The sequence below is a fragment of the Hirundo rustica genome, chromosome 13 (genome assembly GCF_015227805.2).
Source record: "Hirundo rustica isolate bHirRus1 chromosome 13, bHirRus1.pri.v3, whole genome shotgun sequence".
Lineage (NCBI taxonomy): Eukaryota > Metazoa > Chordata > Aves > Passeriformes > Hirundinidae > Hirundo > Hirundo rustica.
Window position 1 is genome coordinate 20,200,657 of NC_053462.1, and position 22,524 is coordinate 20,223,180.

General features: G+C 42.1%; 2 protein-coding genes across 5 annotated transcripts in view; one reads left to right on the forward strand and one right to left on the reverse strand.

The window, feature by feature from the left end:
• The window catches only part of TP53BP1 (tumor protein p53 binding protein 1), a 26,766-nt gene extending 19,599 nt beyond the window's left edge, over positions 1-7,167 (forward strand). For all 4 annotated transcript variants that reach the window (XM_040077051.1, XM_040077053.1, XM_040077052.1 and 1 more), the window contains 10 exons: positions 16-308; positions 614-790; positions 1,041-1,462; positions 1,594-1,785; positions 2,264-2,464; positions 2,992-3,204; positions 3,855-3,949; positions 4,975-5,174; positions 5,973-6,118; positions 6,831-7,167. In XM_040077051.1, the coding sequence (XP_039932985.1) occupies positions 16-308; positions 614-790; positions 1,041-1,462; positions 1,594-1,785; positions 2,264-2,464; positions 2,992-3,204; positions 3,855-3,949; positions 4,975-5,174; positions 5,973-6,118; positions 6,831-7,018 (2,127 nt within the window). In that variant the 3' untranslated portion in view covers positions 7,019-7,167. The remainder of the gene's footprint in view (positions 1-15; positions 309-613; positions 791-1,040; positions 1,463-1,593; positions 1,786-2,263; positions 2,465-2,991; positions 3,205-3,854; positions 3,950-4,974; positions 5,175-5,972; positions 6,119-6,830) is intronic.
• A 947-nt stretch (positions 7,168-8,114) lies between these two features.
• Positions 8,115-21,787, reverse strand: TUBGCP4 (tubulin gamma complex component 4). Its single transcript, XM_040077405.1, has 18 exons — positions 21,640-21,787; positions 21,401-21,529; positions 20,701-20,823; positions 20,263-20,316; positions 19,750-19,806; positions 19,118-19,197; positions 18,251-18,452; positions 16,215-16,380; positions 14,967-15,091; positions 14,250-14,300; positions 13,428-13,533; positions 12,991-13,098; positions 12,611-12,749; positions 11,947-12,124; positions 11,028-11,162; positions 9,852-9,968; positions 9,287-9,426; positions 8,115-8,982 (listed from the first exon to the last, which is right to left on the reverse strand). Exons 1-18 carry the CDS (start codon positions 21,715-21,717, stop codon positions 8,970-8,972), a joined length of 2,001 nt encoding a protein of 666 aa, XP_039933339.1. The 5' UTR covers positions 21,718-21,787; the 3' UTR covers positions 8,115-8,969.
• Positions 21,788-22,524: the final 737 nt, after the last annotated feature.

The following is a 22,524-nucleotide window of genomic DNA, read 5'->3' on the forward strand; positions in this document are numbered from 1 at the left end:
TTTGTTTCTTTTAAGGAATCTGAGGAGCCTGTAGTGGAGTGCCAGGAATGTGAGACAGACATGTCCTCCTCTAGAACTGCAGGGGGCTCATCGCTGACCTCAGGGGACCTTGGTGACGTCAGCTCCATCTCATCTAAGGCCTCAAGTCTTCACCGTACATCCAGTGGAGGAAGCAGTGGTCACTCTGCCATGCACAGCAGCAGCAGCAGCTCAGGGCGAGGAATTGGAGCTGTCAAAGGGAAAGTGTGTGCGACAGAAACTGGAGAATTTGCTTTACCCATTGGCAGAGGTGTCTTAGGAAAACTGAGGTAAGTGCAGAGTCCTGGGAAAAGAGGAAGAGATGTTTTGCAGAAATGAGCATCTGGCTTGTGAGTGTGAAGCAGGGTAGACCTAAATCAAAAGTTTTCTGAGAAAGATCTGGCTTGATGAACAGAAATAAGGAGATAGTATTTGCTTTTGCATCTGTTCTTCCTAAAGAAGTAGCTTGTTTCCTTGTGAGGTATTGCTTTGCATTTTTGCGGCAAAGAGACAAACTGTGATATGATCAAGAAAATAGGAGGATCCTAGTGAGCTGGCTTGTCTTCTCAAAACAGTTAACTCATAAATTCTCTAGCCCTAGGAAAGGAGCTGGGCAGCCTGCATCGCCACTCAGAGTTAGCCAGACAGGTGCACTGCCTTGTGAGGAAGAGGAGGACTCTATGCCTGGCACTCGTCCGGTTGGCAGGGCACCTGTGACACTTCGTGGACGAGGAAGAAGAGGACGCCCACCATCTCGAACTACAGGAACAAGGTACCCTGGAAAAAGAAGACTGTAATAAATTAATTGAAAGAAAGAGAATGGGGACCTTCTGTCTTAATGTCCTAGAGGAAAAGGAGTACTGAGTATTTCAGAAGTTAGTTTTTAGTGATACCATGTAGCAGCTGCAAGCACCTCACCTGAATATTTTATATTTAGTAATTGTTTTTTCAGATCCTTCTGGGAATGCTTTTTGTCTTTTTGTTTTTTTTCCTCCCCTATCTGGGTCTGCTTTTTTCTACAGAGATTTAGCTGGACTGCCAGGTATGGAGGATCTCTCAACTACAGCATCACCTGAGGAGAAATCATTTACTCGTTCAGTTCGCCTGCCAGAGGGAGGAGAGAAATCTGACACTTCTGCTTTCTGTGCCTTACGTCGAAGTGACTCTCCAGAAATCCCTTTACAAGTGGTGACTGGTCCTTTGGACTGTGCAGACTCATCCACTGGGAGCAGCTTTGTGGGCCTCAGAGTTGTAGCAAAGTGGTCCTCAAATGGGTACTTTTATTCTGGGATGATTACCCGAGATGTTGGAGCTGGAAAGTACAAGCTGCTCTTTGATGATGGGTATGAGTGTGATGTGCTAGGAAAAGATATTTTGCTCTGTGATCCTATCCCACTGGAGACAGAGGTGACTGCACTCTCTGAGGATGAGTACTTCAGTGCAGGTAAGAGCAGTGCTTGAGTTTCATCCTTGATTTTCTGAGTTGCTGAATGTAGTAGGAAATGGGTGCTTGCTCTGGGAGGATGAGAAGCCTGGGTATGGTTGGCTAGCAGCTGTTACTTGGTGTCTTGTCAGGTGTGGTGAAGGGACACCGGAAAGAGTCTGGAGAACTATACTACTGCATTGAAAAAGAAGGCCAGAGGAAGTGGTACAAACGAAAGGCTGTTATCCTGTCTCTGGAACAAGGAAATAAGCTCCGGGAGCAGTTTGGGCTAGGTCCTTATGAACCTGTCACCCCCCTGACCAAAGCAGCTGACATCAGTCTTGGTAAGGAAGGGTGCTATTGAGCTGCTGACTGCTGTTCTATGTCTTGTGCCTTTGAGGTAACTAGTACCTGATCAGAATTGTCAGTGTTAAAATGTTTCTGGGTATTCAGTGATGCTTTTGATACCTTAGAGTGGGTTCTTTGAGATCCTTTTATTGTTTGGCATCAGAGACCTAGTGGTATTGACTGGCTTGTGGAAGGTGGTCTGCTTCAAGGACAGTGATGCTTGCTGGACTTATATACACTTGGTGGATGGCTGCTTTGATACAAAGTCCCAGCAGTACTAGGAGAAAAATAGGCAAGCAGAGTACAGGGCTTGAGAAGAAAGATATAGTCTTTTCTTGCTTTCCCCTGTCAGAGGATAGTGGTGTGTATCTTCTAGGTACTATTGAGCTCAGCCACTTGTGTACAGATAGGTAGGGTGAAAACTTGTAGACTTTGTTGACAGCCCATGACTAATCCCTGCATATTGTATTACAGATAATCTGGTGGAGGGGAAGAGAAAGCGACGTAACCTTGGCTCTCCCAGCACTTCCAGCAGCAGCACAACTCCCACTCGTAAAGGGCAGGAGAGTCCACGTGTCCCACCAGTCTCACTCTCTGGGAAAAGGAAACTTATTGCTTCTGAAGATGAACGATCCCCAGCTAAACGTGGCCGCAAGTCAGCAATGATAAAGCCTGGTGAGAATTTGCATTCATCTAGTTTTTTCCTCACTGCTTTTTCTGTAGTTGATCTTTCTATTTTCCATAACTAAAAAGTAGATGAGATTCCTTCTTTTTTGCTCAGTATGGTTTGAGACTGATTCTCCCTGGATGCATTCAGCAGCCAGAGATATTTTTAGCATAGTCTGAGTACTTACTTGCCATCTTTTCCGTTCTGCCTTTTAGAAATGTTTTGACTTTAATGATGTGATTTGTCTCTCTCCTTTCTTATCTCTTTAGTCAGTCCTGAAAGCTGTTACAGGGACCCTTCACAACAGTCAGTGTTGTTTCAGAATGTTGATAAGGCTTGAAAACTTGTCCCATTAGTCCTTCATGTTCTGATTTGAAGATTCTTTGCCACTAAAAGAATAAAAGATCCCTACCTACCCTAGTGTACTCCTAGCACAATCCTGCCTCTCTTCTCCTGCAGTAAAATATCTGAGTTGAACAGATTCCCCAGGTAAGATGTATGTTAGAAGACTTACGGTGCTTCTGTCTCTCTACAGGGGCTGTGAGAGGTGGAGAGTTTGTAAGCACCTGTGAAGGTGTAGATGCTGCAGATCCCCCAGTACTGGAGGGTGACCATGGACCCTTGCCCCACAATAAGACCCTCTTTTTGGGCTATGCCTTTCTTCTCACCATGGCAACACCAAGTGACAAATTGGTCAATCACCAGAGGCCATCAGATGGTCCCACTGGGAGCAGCGAGGAGGAAGAAGGTGAGGCAAATCTTACCCATTGCATTTTCAAGTGAAATTGCTATGTCTTTAGGAAAAATGCCGCACACTGTCTGATCAGACATTTGCATGAGTACTTGTTTACCCTTTTGCTCTTCAATCCTTTGCAGAAAGGACCTATGAGACAGTCTCTGACTTAGCCAACTTGCGGCCTAAGATGTGACAGACCTCAATGATGATCTTAGGCCTGTTCAGCAAGCTAAGGAGGGTGTGAAAATTAGTGAGATCAGCAGTGTCTGAATAGTATATTTTAGAAGAAAGGTTTTGAGAGATGAGGGATAGTGCTGGCAAGCATAGGACTTGAAAGAATGTATGGATTGCTCCAGTTAGCCTTTGCTGGAGTCATATTTCATGCAGTCAAAGAAGTGACAAGGTGTTCAAGGTGCTCATCTGGCTAGTGGTGTGCTGCCCTTTCTGCTGCACTCCGCCCCCCTTTTTTTTTTTTTTTTTTTTTTTTTTTTTTTTTTGACTCTTTCAATGATATTCTCTAGATGACTCTTTCAATGATTTTCTCTAGATATTCTTGGGAGAATGGCTGGGATCCCTTACTGGAAGGGATGAGGGCTTTGTAGACTGAGGTGTAGGAACATAAGCAGATAGATTATAGTCAAAAATTGAACTTTCTGCTGTAGATTTTTTAGAGATGACTCCGTATGATAAACATTACATAGCACAACAGCTGCGAGCAGGAGCTGGCTATATCCTGGAAGACTTCAATGAAACCCAGGTAAGGGTTGACTTATTAATCTAGAACAACAGTCACAGAATAGTTGAGATTAGAAGGAATTTCTATAGTTTATGCTGTCCGACAGCTATGCTGAAAGTGGGTTCAAATAGAGCAGATTGCTTAGGTCCTTGTCCAGTTGTGTTTTGAGTATCGCCAAGGATGGAAACACCAGAACCTCTCTGGGCAGCTTGATCCAATTAGGAAAAAACGCAGGAATTTCTTGTATTTCAGTTTGTAACTGTTGCTTCTTGTCCTTTGAGTGGATAACACTGAGAAGAGTCTGGCTGCTCTTTGGTACACTCTCATATCAGTCACGAATATGCATTAAAAAGACCACCCGAGACTTCCCTTTTTGATCTTTAACGAGTTTAGCGCTCTCAGCCTCTTCTGGTATGTCAGGTGCTCCAATGCCCAGGCTTGTTAGTGTCCTTGCCTGGACCTGCTCCAGCATGTCTGGTGGTTTTGGTATAATGCAGAATGTGGGAGTGGATGAAGTACTCCAGATGTGGACCCACCACAGGTGTTTGTCTTGGAACACTTAGAGGTAGAGCTCTTCACTTACCAAACCTACTTGGACAACTGCTGTAATTTAGTGTGGCTTTTACTGTTGTGTGGTGTGGTGGTTTTTTTTTTTTGGTTTGGTTTGTTTGTTTGTTTTTTTAATGAAGAGGGTAAATTGTTTTTGGAACATCTTGCTTGAGGAAGCAATCTTGTCTAGTGACTTACTGAGTCTCAGACTAAAAGGAAAATCATCTCTTTTGTCTGAACTGGAAGAGACCTATGATACAAAAACTACTAGGCAGAGTTTTTGCCTGCAAACTTCAGAGCTTGGAGTAGCATATTATTAAACAGATTCTGAAATCAGTGCTACCTTTATCTAATTCACTTTTCACATAATATGGCTGTGAAAATCAGGGTTTCAGTTGCTTTCTTCTTTAAACTGTTTAGCAGCAGGATAATTTGGGGGGGGGTTGCAAGTATTTTGCAGGCTCTCCTGTTTACATGCCTTCTTTTCTCCCCTGAAGTGTAATGCGGCATACCAGTGTCTTTTAATTGCGGATCAGCATTGTCGAACTAGGAAATACTTGCTGTGCCTTGCCAGAGGGATCCCTTGTGTGTCTCATGTCTGGGTCCATGATAGCTGTCATGCTAACCAGCTTCAAAATTATCGGAATTACCTTTTGCCAGCTGGGTATAGCCTCCAGGAGCAAAAATTGCTAGAGTGGTGAGTGACAAATAACCATGACCTGAGTCTACAGACTCTTGGAAAGAACTGTTACACTTGGGAGGCTCTTGAGCTAACTACAAATACTGAAGGTGACTCGAGTACTGCTCCCTAAACTTTCCCTTCCATATAGGAACAGCACTTCCATCTCTTTCCCTGAATTTACAATGACCTCTAGTGCCAAGGTACATTTGGGTGCCATATACACAAAAAACAGAGTCTCCTTAGAAGTAAGGAAGGCGTCAGTCTTCTCATGAGGAAGACACAATTCAGTCAAGGCTTCCCACACCCTCGGCTAATTTCTTTAAAAGCTCAGAAATGGATGAAGAAGAGCAGTACTATGTTAATTTCCTTTTCCCTTGATACATTTTGAAGCTAGCTTCTGCATTTGCTATGGAGTCTAATCCAGCAAGTCTGTTCTGCGATGACAGAGGTCAGACTGCTTAGGCAAGCTGAGGGGCAGACACAGGTTTGTAAGTAGCTGTAGGCTTTTGGGCAGGAGACTGATGTCTTCCTGCTCAGCCCTGTCAAAGTGGAAGCAGTTTGGATGTGCACAAAAAAGTTGGTTTAGGATTAGGGAAGAGTTCAGCTTAACTTTGGATATAGGCTGCTGTGCACACACCCCACCAACACTGTTTAGCTCTGTGTTACTCTCTATAAACAAAGGATAGTCACTCAAAGTACTTCGGGGAGGGTGGTAAGAGAGTGGGTATGCAAGATATTCAAAATACATATAAGGGAGCATATCAGGTGACTAGACTACTTGATATTCTTACTTGTCTGCATTTCTCTTTACAGGCACCCACGAGAAAACCCATTCCATAACCTGAAGGTTCTCTTGGTGTCAGATCAGCAAGAGAACTTCCTGGATCTGTGGTCTGAAATTCTCATGACAGGGGGAGCAGTGTCTGTTAAACAGCATTACTCAAATGCTCATAACAAAGGTACTCATTGACCAGTTTCTCAGGGAATCATATGCCACTGTGGTCTTTAGTATGGCTTAAAACCATGTGGGATGATATACAAGGTTGTCTGTAAGCAGAAAGGAAGGCAAACGGCAGATGCTCGCTACTCAAATGTAATCTATGTATAGTTTACATCTAGGAGGCCTATCTTGCAGAGGAGTTGAAGCAGCAATTCAGAACACAAGCCATCAGCTGCCAGCCTATGTGGAAAAGGGGAAATAGGCGAGAGTTGCTCCTGGACCTTCTATTGGTGTCTCAAATTGTGCTTCCCTTGTCCCTCTGAACTTGGCTGTCTTTCCATATGTGATGTAGGCCCTAGCACTCACAGCCTGAGGTCAGGACTCAGGGTCATGCCTATACTGCTGGTTTTCACCTAATTTCTATCTGGACTAAAAGGAATATTTTCTTGTGAGGTGCAGAGTTGCTGTAGGTGTGTCTTAACTTTTACAATGAGAATTCAGTGCTTAGGAATGATTCATAGTGGTGAAACACACTCATCTGCCAGGTTGGATGGGGCTTGAAGCAACCTGGTCCAGTGGAAGGTGTCCCCATTCCCAGCAGAGGGTGGGATGAGATGAGCTTTAAGGTCTCTCTCAAGACAAATGTAGCATTCCATGCATCTGTGATGTTCTGTTGCAGAGCAGAATCCTCTTTCTTCACCTGACAGATGCCTATCTTTCCTCCTGTACAGATATTGCTTTGGGTGTTTATGATGTGTTGGTGACTGATTTTTCCTGCCCAGCTGGTATCTTGAAGTGCGCAGAAGCTTTACGGCTGCCTGTTGTCTCACAAGAGTGGGTGATCCAGAGCCTTATTGCTGGGGAGAGAGTGGGCTACAAGCAGCATCCAAAATATAAACATGACTATGTCCCTCACTGAATGAAACTCTGCCCTGCTGTCCAACTGTCGTGCAGACTGTTTTAAATAGGTTTTAAATGTTTGTGAATTGGGCAGTATGCATGGATTATTGTATATAGTTTTATCTGCTGGACTTTTATGATTAAATAAATGTTTGATCTCTTGTGGTATCTGCTGGTACTCCTCATTTATCTAAATTTATTCCAGGGCAATGCCTTCAGGAAAGGAGTGCAGAGAAAAAAATAAATGCTCACATTTCTCTGAGCTGAGTAGCACTAATGCTCTGCTTTGAGCAAAGCCTAAGCTCAACACAAAGTCAATTACAAAGGAAGGGGTGTTTTCCATTGGCAGAAGATTGGGGCAGTGGTGTTTCTGTTTGTTGGAAGAATACCATGTTGTCTGTCCTCCAGTTTGCTGTTGTTATATTCCAGTAATTTCATTAAGGTGCTGCTGAAGTGAGTGCTAAGAATTTCTTGGACAAGTATCATTTTGTATTTGCTAATTCTTTTTGTCCCCTGTCATAGCAGTATAGGTATTAACCTGTCTTGGCAGAGATGGGCTCCTGTCTAACTAGAGGTAGACACAAGAACCTTGGACAACTAAACTGCTGGGAGATAGAGGTACAAAGAGTAGGTGCTGTGTGTCTTTAAATGGTAATGGGATAAATAATCTGCTTTTGAGCTTCTGCGCTCACATTAGTGGTCAGCTGCAACAAAGGCAAAAGCTCTTTACTCAAACAGTGCTATGGGCTGAAGGCCTCCCTCCATCCTCATGGAATCTTTAGTCCCTTGCTTCAAAAGTGTAAAGTTTTTCTACATGTGTTTTTTTTCCTCTGTCATTTCATGGCTCAGACTGTGTTGGTCTGTAAATCTCACATTTCAGATGGGTTCAGTGTTCAGATTGGGAAACCTGATACAACACCCCAGTGATGGACTGGAGGGTTCTCTTTGCCATCCATTCAAATGGACTTGCATAAAGATGGTCTGTTATAGCAAGGCCAGGAAATCACTATTAATGACAGGCAAGAGGTTCCTGCCAGATACCGCTTTTCAATGACAGATAAGGCCATGCCATTCCCTTTGCACTAGGATGCAGACATTGACAATACTCCATATAATTGCATGACAAGGTATTTTTATTTGGGTTCAGTAGGTAGTCACTAATAGCATTCTAAATAGCCTGGAATGAGAACAGCACAGGTGAACATCCCAGGTAAGCATCTCCTTACCATTTTTGTGCCAACAGAGGGCACTTTCTACTTGAACAGGGTAAAGATCCTGTCTTGGCAAGTATAATTTTAGCACATAAACTGTATTAAATTGTATAGAGAAAGCATGTGATATCAAGTGTCTCCATGACCTATACACATATACCGGACTAGTGCAGTGCATGAGAAGAGATTTAAAAACTGTTTCTTCTTCCCTCCCCCTTCACCTCAATTGAAAATTGCTACTGCTGTTGAATTTACCTGGTGATATTTGATTAGCAGACATTGTGTACTGTAAATCAGCTTACTGATTTACAGTGGAACACAGGTGGAACTTCTGAATACAGCTAAAACTTCATTCATAGTCAAGAATAACATTACTTCCTCCATACTTGAAGTGAAGCATAGTCCAACTGAAGAGTGAAGACATTGTAGTCCAGCGGAAGAGTCCAGACATCATAATTCTGGTTTTTTTCACTTTCTGAAAAGGTTCAGATTGCCTCTCTGGAAGCACGTAAAAGTATATGCAGGGCTGCAGAAAACGTATTTTTATGAGTTCAGAAGAAATGGAATAGCTTTCTGTAATTGCTGGGCAGCCTCATGCAAGTGGCAATTCCTGCCAATTCCCTCTAAAAGAGTAGTTCACCAGGCAAAAGCCAAGTACAAAGAAAAATTCGAGTGCAAACTCTCCAACTGTCCACAAGCACCAGTCTCCAGTGCTTGGTGCATCACTAGTCACATCCTGAAGGAAAAGGCCTTTAGTGCTTAAACGCCAAAACTGCAAGAGAAAAGTACAGTATTAACTACATGTTGAAAATACCTCCCTTTACCAATCCACACCAGCATTTTTTGGTCAATACGAGCTAGCGGGTTGTTCAACTTTCTGCCAAAATGGGGAGAAAGCATATGAAACCCCAAAATTACTGTATACTTTTGTTACTTTTTACTTGATTTGTTACTTTTCTGTCATAGTATTTATCAACAGTTAGTGTAAGCCAAAATAAGAAGCAATCAATAAAAAATGGCTTAGTACTTCAAATACCTCAGGATAATGCTGAAAGTAACCCTCAAGATATTCCTACCTGCCCAAGGTTCCTCCAGCCTGTGTGTAGTATTTGTTATAATCCAAGCGTAGCAGCAGTTGAGCTAAGTCAGAGTTTATCTGATGATTGCGAACACTAGAGAGAATCTTGAAGAGAAGTGATGACTGACGACTGAATCCCTACAAATTTGAAGATGTCAGTTCTGGGCCTTCTCAGAAGACAAGGAAAGCAAGCATCTCATCTCTGTTTCTGCCTACCCAGTCCTTTAACAGCCTGAAGAAAAGAATCACTACAAGAAATGTGATGCTTGTGATCCAGGATAAGGTAAGCTGTGAGCCATAAGAACTCCTAGATGTTAGTTATCCAAAAGGAGGGGTAGAGGTACCAACCTCTGCCTCCTTTCTATTACAGCATCTGCTCCCGTTCCACCTCTGTGCCCGTAGAATTTCCAACTCAAGAAGAGGTGATTAGTTAAAATAATTACAAGCATGTAGATAGAAGGTCTTGGCTTACCCTCACTGTTGTTCTATAGCTGTTAAAGCCAAGATAACTGCTTAGGCAAATATTTGCATGGGAGAACAGATCCAGAGAAACATAGACTCACCTTCACCAAAATACTGAGTTGTGCAGCTCCCCTTTCATCTAATGGGCCCAGATTCTGACTGACCAGAGAACAAAAACTATGACAAAGATCCAGAATTTCATTTAAGCAGTGAAAAACCTACATGGGATAAAAAGTACAAATTAGTAGTTGAAACAGAGTTCAAACACAGAGAGAAAGCAGGTACCTGAAAAGTTGTAGCATTCGTACCAAAGGTGTTGCTGATACTGTATTTTTTAGTCAGGAAAGAAGATATTATGTAGCATTTTTTTAAGGTTGTTTTTTTTTTTTTTTTTTTTTTTTTTTTTTGTTTTTTGTTTTTTTTTTTTTAATGGAAAAAGGATTTAAATGTTATACTGCCCCTCCCACAGTCTTTTGCTGACACTTCTGGAAAAACAGCAATTGGCATGAACCATCCAGATAGGCACACAAGTTGCATGCTGGCTTCTCTCTCCAACCAGCACGTCATCACTGCAGCCTTGGGATTAAGAAGGCAGGATAATGACCAACAAGAGCTATGGTTCAATGCTTTGGTTTCACTGTTCACTGAACTTGGAATTTCTTTCGTATCAGATGATCTGACTGGGTAATTACTCTTCTGACACCTTTATTCTACAATAACCTCATAGGTGAGCGCAGAGACACTGTGTTTCATTGAAACTAACCTTTGCAAATGTTTTTGTGAGGGTGTTTATAAAAATACCTTTTTTTTAAAAAAATATTTTATTATATTCTATTAACTAAATTAAAAACACCCTAAGTCTACTTGGGAACATCTCAATTTTTTTTTTTTTTTTTTCCTCTTAAGCAGAAGAGGGAATTTTTCCTAGCCTAATGCATATCAGTGTGAGCCCCTTGGGAATACAGTTCCCAGCACTACACTCATTAGTTCCTTTTTAATAAATAGCCTGTGATAAAAATATAGTGATGAAATACAAGTTATTAAGGTTAACTGGACACTGAAATAAGCCTGAATCAGAATTGCCAGGAATACAGCATTCACACTCACCAAGAGTAAATTAGATGATCTTAATTCAATTATCAGTTATAGTTTATACCTTACTCCTAGAATCAGTGATCTGTTTTAAAAGATGTGATTTGTCATATCTGTTCAAAAAGGTGTGTTTCTTAGGGCACTTGGAGAATTGGTAGAAAAAGGTGAAAACAAGACCTACTTACAGGTTTTAGGAGGATGAAAGACTGAGCCAACAAATTACTTAAGAAATGATCATGAGCAAGTCGTATACTCTCAAAATCTCTTGTGGCATTTATCTGTTGCAGAAGCTGTGAGAACTGAGACTCCAGTACATCTACCTGGAGAATAAGTGAAGATAGCTCATTAGTGATTTAAGGAACTGGGAGTACTCCAGACCAGCCAGAAGTTTTGAATAAGAAACTTACTTTCTTTATTGCTACTCTTATGTTAGAGGCTGAGGATCCCCTTCTCTCTGGCTGATGAATGGGGAATTATATATGAGAGCAGTACATAATGTGGGGTATGCAACAGTTTTTGATGTCTAATTAATATCTAAGTAGAAAGGGAAATGGCCATTTAACTATGAAGAGGTATATAGCTAGCATGCATGTAAACAAAGGTATTTGATTGTAGTAATTCCTGAATTTTACACTGGGAGATACTATTTGGAATCTTAGGGCAAAGGCTGCAATTCAAAAGCTCACCCAGATTACTGTAGAGAATTTAGAAATCCAGGCCCCCTCTCAATTCTTTAAAACCAAACCTACCAAACAAAAAAGGCCAAAACTTAAAGTAGAGTTCACTTAAAGAGGCCAGAGAAAGAACCAGAATCGTATCTTAATGATGGTCCTTCAGAGATGAGTAATTTCTCACAAATATTCAGTAGCATTAGAGAGCTACTACAGAACTCCTCCATTTCACTGATTCACAAGTCTAAAAAACTTCCTAATTGTAGCAGTAGTCTGGGAACTTGGAGGAAGCTCTAGACTTGTGAAGGAAATTCCTGATTTCCTTAAGGTACAAGGAAATCAGAAACCTGAGATAGGTCTTCAGTGCCTCCTCCATGCATTTCTGCCAGTTTCTGATTAACTGATACAGTTTATCTTCCTCTGTAATACTGACCTGCAGATAATACTGAAGATTGTCTACAAGGAAAGCCATGTGATCCCTCAAACGCCACTTGATGGCATCTGTTCTGTTAGATTTCAGGTGTTTGCGTTGCATCTGGAGAGCCCAGCAGTGCTGTAGCTCAGCCTGGACTCGTCGCACACTCAGCAGGTATTTGTACACAACATTGTACCTACAATCAAAAAATACAAATTTGTTTAAGACAAAAAAGTTGTTTTAAGACTAAAATCTGCTGCTGCTGCAGTTACTGGAGAATGTAACAATGCAAGACTGGAAAAAGAAACAGGGGGTGACTGTTAGGGCAAATCAGGTCACGGCCCATGGCACATGTTGCAGAGTAAGATTTCTGCCTGCATTGATTACTGACCTAGAAAATACGAAGTTAGTTTCAGTATAAGGAGGGGAGCTGTCAATGAAAACACTGTTTGTTAAAGTAGTGCTGTTTGTAAATCAGTGCAGATCTGTGAGAATCTTGCAGGTCTTACTGTCATTACAAGTACTTTCAGTATGAGTAAGTGGAATGAGCCATTTTAAGGTTCAGGGAAGAACAGCTCTACCTTTCTCTCCATACAGAGAAAAAAAAAACCCAGCACATTAGTGAATGCCTCACATCAGGGAACATACAAATGAATACAGAAAGACCATACCTAATACTTACTTCTCAAGAACAGCAGGAGTAAAGAGAATGTGCAGTGGCCACTGAACTTTGTAAGAAAGGCCCAGAGCTGCCCATCCAGATGTGGGGGCTTCACGTGGAGATAATTCCCGGGAAGGCCCTTCACGAGTCTGAGAAGTATCTAAAAACAAGTAAGGTGCTGAATTATGTTACCTTCTCAGTCAGTACAACCATGGCAAGAAAGAAAAGGGGAAAGAGAAAGAACGGAATTAAGAAGAGCCAAAGTAGTTTAGGCCATCACATAGGGTAGTAAAGGTAACAAAATTAGTATTTCTTTAACTTGAGAGAAGGGTAAGTAATTGATTTGAAAACAAGGTCATCATCTCCCTTCTTAATTTACTTCTAAAAATGCAGGTAGTTACCTTTATGTTCCTTTCCATGATACTCAATGGTTAAATGAAGAAGAGGAAGAAGGTTGTCATCATCTAACAGCACCTTATGAGCAGACTGCTGAAATGCAATGTTGACATCTGACAACAAGAGAACACATATCAGCACAAGATGATGCAGCTAGTGCTAATTTTGCATCATTAACTACTTATCCTTGGTCCTAAAAGACAACATTGATCCACTATTGTCTTATCTTTTAATTCCAGTTTCAAATACCCACCATCAGAAGGTTTCTGAGAGATTGTTTTCACTCACTTTGTGAGACATTTTAGTTAACAAGTGCTGTAGTTTCAAACTAATGATATTATGTGGAGAGCTGAGAGAGAACTCTTCTGTACTGGACATGGCTTACCACTTTCCTGCTATACCACAATGAGGACAGTTTGGTAAACAAATAAACAACACTCACCATGTTCAGTTACAGCTGTAGGTGGTGTCTTTAACATGTGTTGTGCAGTGTCAATGAAGGCCTGAAACAGCTCACCTCTTCCCAAAAGGTAAAAGTCTTTTATTATCTGTGGAGATAATTGTTTTGTACCTAACACACAAAAAACTGAGCAGAAATTTTAAGCATCCTAGCTGATAGCACACATTTTATTATTTGGACAACTGCTGTTTCTAAACACAGGTAGAGAGCCCTGAATTTCATTGACTGGCCAAAAAATCTAGACTGCCTTTGCTTCAAGATGCAAACTACAAAACCACATACACCTATCCCTCTAACTCTGTCACTGACCAAGTTCTATCAGTGTATGCTCATTCTCGAGACTGAAAAATGAAAACAGCTTTGTGGCCATATTTCTAGCTCTAAGAGATTTTAGCCTGCTAGCAGCTGCTAACATTTTCCCAAGGGAAAATTTCTCAGGAAAGCTTCTTCTCAAAACAATCTTGGCAAACTATCCTTTCTCAAAACAATCTTTCTCCAGGTGGTGTTTTGCTGTTTCTCTAGTTTAAACAATGGAATTAAAGAGGTGTTGTTCTTATTCACCTATCATGTTAAGTCTGTATCAGAACACCTTATAAAAGGTTTAATAAGAATTAGACAATAGAGCCTTTTCTATACTCTTTGCCTTCTGAAATATTTAGTCTCTCGTCTTTCTTTCATGTCCAACAGTGACACAGCTTTACCTAAATGAAGAAAGCCCAGAGTGTAAGGCAGTAAAGTATTTAATAGAAACAAGGAAGGGAAGATAGAACTGCTTTAGCAAAAACAAACTAGCAGTTGCATTACCTTTAGCTGTCCTAGTAGATCTGATTCCTCCACCATCAGTTTCCAAAGATGCTAGTGAAGAAACAAAAATCAAATGAAACAACAGAAAGCTCCCCTCAGAATTATCTAAACCATTCAGAGTGAAGAGTAGCTGCTGTACTAAAGCACTTGCAATGCGTACAAAAAGAGCACCTATACAAAATGCTATATAAAGTACAAGAGAACACAGTGTGTAGCAGCCTATGATACCAGTTAAAATTCTTGATATATACCGGCAAAAAGCTCTGCCTAAGAAACCTGAAAACCTGTGACAAAAAAAAGTGCAAATTACTATGAAATGAATTCTATCCCAGCTTTGTTCTTGCTTCTCCAACCTTCTTTTCTTAGGTTCTCCTCCCTGCCCCAAGTGAAAAAAAGATTAAAAATTGCCAAAGTGTGTACTCAACAAGATGCCACCTATTATGTTGAAAGCAAATGAAAGTTCTGAAGTAATTTCAAGTGAAGAAAAAAACCACCCAAAATTCCCTTCTTTCCCTCATGAAAGAGCATAGTATTTTTTTAATGTCCTTTTGTCATTGGAAGTTGGGTTTACATGAAGCTCTGAGACCAGTTAGAACAGCTGCACCATTCACATATTGGGTCAATCACTGGCACTGATAAACCCCCTTCTTCCATGTCCTTCACAAAACTTAAGAGCTTCTCAGCTTGCATAGTAGTTACCCTTCCTAGGATGCTCACCTCAGCAACAGTGCTCCGTATCCAGTCAACCACTGATTCAAAGTCCACCAAACTAAAAAGTGGTTGCTGCTTGAGCCGATGTAGCTCTGCTGCAAAAGTGTCCTCCTGGTTTTTTAGGATGGAGCCTGTGCAGTAATGAGAAGTTTCAGAGAGTAAAAAGGGATGCCATTTGGAGATGTGCAGATCCCTTCCAGCACAGTGGAACAGAAGGGCTGTCCAGGCAGCACTGTCTCAGGTCTGGCAAGGAACACGAAGAGGAGGCTTCAAAGTACAAGTACCAAGGTATAAGATTTACTATTGCATATACAGTTGCAGTATAGACACTTGCCATGGTAGTGCTGTGGTATAGTAAAATACACAAATATTTTCTATGTAAATGGTTGTCGCTAAAAGCCCTTTTTCTAGGACTGAGCTAGATCTTTGAATTCACAAACTTTTCTGCCATATTAACCAGTTGGTTTGGGTCTCCCATACCTCTGCCCCTTTCAAATCTATTCTACTGTTTGAACTTGGGGACTGTTTTTTTTAACTGAGCTAGAAGACCAATTTATTTTCCCCTTGCTTCTGCTACTGCAAGAAACAGTCCAACTGAATTGGTCCTTTGTTCTCTGTAATGTCACTCAAATAATTTAAGTACTTTTGCACAGACATGCTTAAGGTAGAGCCACCACAGCAGTCCTTTCCCATTGGTGTAGGAATATATTTCCCAAACCACCCCCAAAGTAAACTTTTCAAGCTCTCAAAGTGAACCATCAACTAGAATTTTCTCTCCCTTGCTGTCTTTAAGGCTCCATATAATTTGTCTTTCATAGCAACTTTGGGACCACCTTGCAAGTGAATCTCTCATGTTTGTGGATGCAAGTTAATCCCATGACACCGTTCTGGAACATACTCTCAGAGCAAGACGTGCCTTTGTGTCTGTCTGCAGCTTTTAGGGAGAGGGATGCAAACTGAAAAGAAAACAAGGCCTTTGCAACTGTATCCAGAGGAAATCAGTGGTGACTTGCTGCTGGAAACCCCGAGACTATGTTTGGAAAGTGTTATTTACTCATCCTGTTTTTCCACCTCTCCCTTGGAATCAATCAGAAGCAGAACACTGGGACTACTGCTCTGTCCTGGCACAAGTATCCATATAGTCTGAAGAATAACAGCCAATAGTCAGTGACTTGAATTCATTAATGTGGCATTTTGGAAACCAAGTATCAGTCACTCATAACTGCGCAAAGGTTGCAAGAAAATGTTCCTTACCTTTTCTGGTCAGGTTAACATTCTGATTCTCAAACATCTGAACAGATTCTCCCACAAAGAGGATTTTCTCAGCAACCCGTACAGGAATGTATGAAGGCAGCATTTCTACTCTCAAAGAAAACTGCTTTAGAGACGGAGCTAACATGTTCTCCTCTTCAATCAAGCGCTGCCAGAGACACCAGGCAAAAGAAATCAAGTGCAAAACAGTGTCAGAAAACCAGATAGAAAAGGTGTATAAAGGAGTGTGTGTGTGAGGGGGCAAGAACATTGGAAGTAAGCAGAAAGGAAGCAGAACTGATTTGTATCATTTAAGTAAGCCAGTAAACTTCCTTATGCTTCTAGTATGCTAGCAGACCTCCCTAGAGATATTGCTTCCAGCATAGTGGAGCACAAGGGGAAAAAGAAGCTAAACCTTTGTGGAACAGCAACAAACTTGCTATATTAAAGGATTATGTTACATAAGCAAAAGGAGTTTTATTGCTAATGCATTACATCAGTCTTTTGCTGCCATAACAATGTTAACTAGCATTACCAAAAATAATCCTCCCTTACACCCATTTTAACACTGTTAAAACACTTGCGATACAGGCCAAATATAAACAGCTCCACTAGTAAGCAAATAGGATAAAAATCCAAAGGCCTGCTAGCAAAGAGAAGGCAAATTTCTCAGTTCCTGTCGACAGCTGTTTTAGAACAACACAGTTATTAATTCTTTTTCTGAACGTTAATAAGGCACTCCAAGTACAGAGGCAAGATCTTCCTTCAGGAATGCAATACTGATAATTTCATCTGGCTTTCTTGTTACTGGAGAATTAGTTTCAGTGGTCCATAATCCAGAAAAGATCACCCAAAGTTTTGAGAATGTCTGCCATCTACAAAATTCTTAATTTCAATAGAAGAATTCAGTACAAATTGGTATACTGATGTTAATAGGTTGGCAGCTCTTAAGATTCTAGTGACATTTTTAGATGGGGCAATACCCAAGTGTTTTATTGGTTTATCCCACTAAAACTCAAGAGTTCTTATTTTACTCTTTGACTGAAGAATTGCCAACACTGTTAGTCGATAATACTGAAGAAATAAGCTGTTTAGTCTACAATTTCTACCATGGACCTAGAAAACTCAACAATTTTCACTTTCTTTATCCAATATAGTGAATTAACAGATTTTTTCCACTAACTGCCTTCTAAAGTTTTCCCATTTTTCTCTGGGTGTAGTCTGTTTTCAGCAGACTATTCGCACAGGGCACTTAATTAGTATGCAACACAGAGTTTCTGTGTGGTCACAGCCAAGCTCCATGCACCACACTAATTCCATAAGTGGCCATGAAACATTTTCTCACCATAAACTAGAGGGTGAATTTAGAGTTGAACTTGCTCCACAGTGTTCTCGATTCAGCCACTATTCAAATGCTCAGTGTGAAAGACTACTCCACTGAGAAAGCTGCTTCGCAAAAGGGCTCTCTAATGGTATAGCATCTCCAGGAAGAGTTACCACATTTCAGCAGTGTGCTGGCAGGTTGCTCCCCTGCTTAGCAGTCCCTTGACTCTCATATTTTCTACAAGTAATGTCAGTAGCATTAACCTCTTAGGTAACATTTGCACAACGAATGGTGCAAGAAAGGCACCTGACCCAGCTGCCCATAGAAAGTGTGTAAATAAAGTCAAGAGCCAAGTTCCTCACACCCTGTTCCTTGCAATTGCTCACACTACCACCAATGCCGATGTTAAACAGATCACAGTGTTGACCATAAGGAATGAGAAACTAGTCAGTCGAGAGCAGTGGCCATGTAGTAACTCCCATTACTTGACATCAGCATCTACACAGATTCCATCCATAGGGCTTTCTGCCCTGGGGCTATCCAACTGTGCCAAACAATAGGTCTCTGTCCCCTATGCCTAGCAGCAATCTATTACAGTATTATTTCAATTTACCATCTTAACAGGTTTCAGTATATGTCTAGTCTAGCATAGCTTGCACTGAAGCAGAATACAATAAACTTTTTTAGATGCCAAGTTATGACTTGGAGATCTTACCAGGTCCTGCAGTTCTCGTAGCTGTTTTCCTGTAAGTCCCCCAATTCCTAAGTCATCGTCATCTTCTTCAGATTGGCTAGGGACATTTCCAGAAGAGGGGCCCTGTTTGATAAAGAACTCTTCATGTTGGTCTAGTAGCAATCCATGCAGCATCCAGGCAGAGAGCTGCTTATACATGACTCCGTGACACACAGCCAGAATCCTGAGCTCAAGAGAAACAGTCAGTCAGGCCTTTGCACACAATAATCAAAACCTCATTGTATGTTATTCCAGAAGGTCCAGTTTATCAGCCAGGCAGTATGACTAATGAGGCATTTTATATATATATATATATATATATATTTATTTTTTTTTTAAACAGAGAAAGGTGGACAAAACTAGAAGGTGCAAAACTAAGATAACATATTCTCTGAACACATGGCTTCTCCATGGAAATCTGCTAGTATACCAGATGTATAAGTCTGCAGTGGCTGCTGTTTCTGCTCAAGTGACTTTTAAGTAGTTTGACTTTCTCCACAAGGACATATAAACATCACAACACTCACACAGTCACATTTATCATTTTGAAGTATCAAAGATCAGTAACAGGTCTACCATATGCAAAACAATTCATGAAGAATTCAAAATAAGAAAACAAGCCTGGGTCTGAAGTTTTGAGAGGCCTTAATCCAAAGTATGGAGAAAGCCTTAATTCCCACCACAAGCCTCCTTTAGATAAATAATGGGGATGGTGACAGTTTTCCCACGCATGGTACTCGTCCTTTTAAACCATGCAAGGCTGTTTTGCATGTCCTATTTCAACAAATAAGAAACACTTTGACACTAATTCCAGAAGAATTAAGTAATAGTTTTACTGTATCTACATACTTTTCAAGAGCACTGCGAACAGGAGGCAACCCCCCACAGCTATGCTTGTGGACTGCCTCCAATATCTGGCATCCATGAATCTGCAGAAAGAAAAGATTAGACTAGGTCTATTATTTGGATCTGTAATGACCTTTTTATAAATATAAACATTACATTTTCAGCTAACCAAAAAATGCCTTCACAAACTGAGTAAGTCTTACAGAAAGAACGGTGTAACATGCTCCATGTAGTGATGAAAAAGGCCTTCTATGTGTGGCTCTACACTCAAGCTTCTCCCAATACTTGCCCTTAAAAAAATGTAAGCATCTCTGGATTCCGAAAACATTAGCCTCTGCCTTTCTTATTTCAGGCAACAGTCAGAGAAAAGAGACTCAAAAAAGAAAAAAACCCAACCACTAGCATCCTGTCCTGTAAAATTCAAGGCCTCAGATTATGGGATAAGGGAAAAAGTCAAATACAGTGTAAATGAATTTGTAAAGTAGTCTCAATATTTACAGTAGAACTAGTAATAGGGCATCCATTAATGAAACTACATTATTTTCTAGTATTAGAAGTTGGGGTTGGGGGCAGAAATTACTTTATCAGTTAAAGAGGAAACCTTTTAGGAGAAACTAGCTGCAATTTCGCTGTACCTTCTGAGTTTTGATCTGTTCCACCATGACCATCACAGAGGGGAAGAGCAGCTGAAACTGCAGAACAAGAAATGAAATATTTATTTGGGTTGTTATATAAGGAAGAGAGAAAAAAGATATACTTGAGTACCTGTGGACAGCAGCTGAACCTGGTAATTTAATAAAACTATTATCTGTCTTTCCCTGTAAATTAGAAACCTGACATGCAAATCTCTAGGAAGCATGTCTTCCCTCCACTGGACTGAGATGCACGAAGTTACTATGTTCCAGCAGTAGCTCATGCTAAACACAGTCAGTGAGGAATGTGTGAGGGTCAAAGTGGAGGACCTTAGCTTTGTGTTGAAGTTAAGGTGATCCTCTGAGCATGATTAAGGGACTACACATGTAGAGGCATTAGACAGATATGGTATGACATGATTGAGTAAGCCTCATTTATCCCACCCACTTTCTTATTAGACTCAATGAGGGTTAAGAGCAAGCAAAGAACGCTACCTCTTTAATAACATGACATACCTGGTCCAAGGAGTAATTAACATGTGAGATGGAAAGATGTGGGTCAGCCAGAAACTATAAAGATAAAGCAATTAAGGAAGATTAATTATCGTGACCACTGGATGGTGACACTACTCAAGATATGATAGCTACTACTCTAGCAGAGATTAATCAAAACCTCTAAAACTGAAAACAGAAGCTACAGTAGTCTGAGACAGCACTGGGTTCTGACAAAAATGGAGCCTTTACTGAATTGAAGGAAGAGGGAACAACACTTATGAGGATGAAAAGTTACAATGGCATCTCATGGGAATAATTTGGAAGGCATCGCTAATGTGGAAGGGAAAATACCTTGTTTCATCTTAGAAACAACTACTAGGATGTTTATTGCAGAAATGACAAGCTTCCACAATCTGTCAGCAGCACTACAGCCTCTTGTTTTGTATCTTTCTCCTTTACCTCTTGTTCTAGGTCAAGTAGTGCCTGTCGATAAGGCTGCAGCACTGAATCAAGACCTGTGCAGAAGGCTCTCAAATAAATACCATGCAATCCACCCTGGTTTTGCTGAGATGGATGGTGATCCTGAAACCAAACAATAAAATCTGCATCAGCATCCTAGTGCAAGTCTGAAGTGTAATGTCATTATCTCTGCAGTGTCACAGCAGTAGTCAGGGCTCCCAACACGTTGAAATGCACCTTAGCTCACCATAAAGTGATCAGAAAAACAAATACAACCATGTCACCATAAGAGTTACTTGAGCAGATTTATATTTATCTCTTCTGTGGACCTATGCAAGTGCTGAGAGCCACTGGCACCAGTGCTTCTTTTCACTTAAGCATGCTTCTTGGATCTCAAGGCTCTTCGCGAATCATGAGGATAGACAGTCATGAGCATTCTGCTCAGTTCAAAAACCCTGGCTAGTCTGCTGTGTTCAGAAATCATTACAAGACTTCCCCGAGAATAAGATTTTACATTTGATTCATCCTTCACTGCTCTCTACTCGCCCTTACATGCATCGCAGAGAGCTTTCTGGAGCTCTGCTCGGTGCTAGCGTGAGCATGGGTATTGGCCACGGGCCACTCCTGCGTCCTGGGCAGCTTGGCCATACTGGCACCTGTCGTGCTCTTCCCGGGAAATACCACGGCCCAGCGGCCCCACCTGCTGTTGTACGTGTCCTGTGTACTGCTCTACGAATTCGGCGAAGCGGATGTAGTCGGTGCCGAGGCGGCAGAGCCGGTTCAGGACGCTGGTCTCGCTGGGATGCAGAAACGGCAGCTCTTGAGACACCTGGCAAGGGAAACAACAATGACGGACGGACGACGGGCAGACGGGCCGCGCAGGGCGGGGACCAGGCGGGGCGAGGGCCGGGATGGGTTTTGGCCGTGGCCGCGCCACACCTGGAGGCCTCCGCGCTTGCTCCATGTGAAAGCTGCCCCCGGGTACCCGCTCAGCGCCAGCAGCAGCTCGTGGATCATCCTGCCGCGCAGGGCCGCGCGGACTGCCGGGAGGAACGCGGGGGCCGCTGGGAATGGCGGCCGGGGGCGCGCAGAGGAGACGGGGGCAACGGCCGGCGGCGGGGGCACGGCGGCGGGAAGGGCTGGGGGCGGGAAGGGCCGGCGGCGGGGGCAGGGCGGCGGGAAGGGCCGGGGGCGAGGGCACGGCGGCGGGAAGGGCCGGGGGCGGGAAGGGCTGGCGGCGGGGCACGGCGGCGGGAACGGCCGGCGGCGGAGAAACAGCGGTGGGGGCCGCGCGAGGGCGGGCACGCCGGAAGAGGCAGCGGCTTAGCGGAGCGCGCCGTGAGGGGTGCCCTGGCCCCCACTCCGCGCCCCTCCCGACCGCTCCAGGGGCTTTGGCTCGGAATAGGAGGAGGACGCGGCAGTAACGTGGGTGGCTGCGATAGCAAGTCCGGGTTCGGGCGGTCCCATCCAGGACAACAGCAAATGCGCAGCCTTCTAGGTAGACTTGGTTTCGGCATGCCTCACTAGCTTTCTTTATCGGTTTCCCATGTTATCTGTCAGTGTTTTATCAGTGCCAGTTTTACCTTTCTCCATTCATTATGTGTTGTTTTCCTTCACTTCCTGTCGTAATCCGGGTAGTCTTTTAATCAAAACTAGTTTCTAGTTTAAAAACTATGAAGTTACTTAATAAAGTGGGTTTTAGCAGCTTATTTTTCATTTCCCCCCTTATTTTCCACAGTGTTTTTCTCTATGTGCATTTTTACTCTTCTTCATTTAGAAGAAATTGGTGTTTAGTGTTAAGGGTCATCTAATATATCTTTCATT

What these genes read in the sequence shown, in the direction of transcription:
- TUBGCP4 (XM_040077405.1), bottom strand. Translation starts at nt 21,717, where the DNA reads ATGATCCACGAGCTGCTGCTGGCGCTGAGCGGGTACCCGGGGGCAGCT. An exon ending in TTAATTACTCCTTGGACCAG is followed by an intron (nt 19,807 to 20,262) that starts GTATGTCATGTT and finishes CTTGTTCTGCAG; the next exon opens with TTTCAGCTGCTCTTCCCCTC. An exon ending in TACGAGAACTGCAGGACCTG is followed by an intron (nt 16,381 to 18,250) that starts GTAAGATCTCCA and finishes TGTCTCTGGCAG; the next exon opens with CGCTTGATTGAAGAGGAGAA.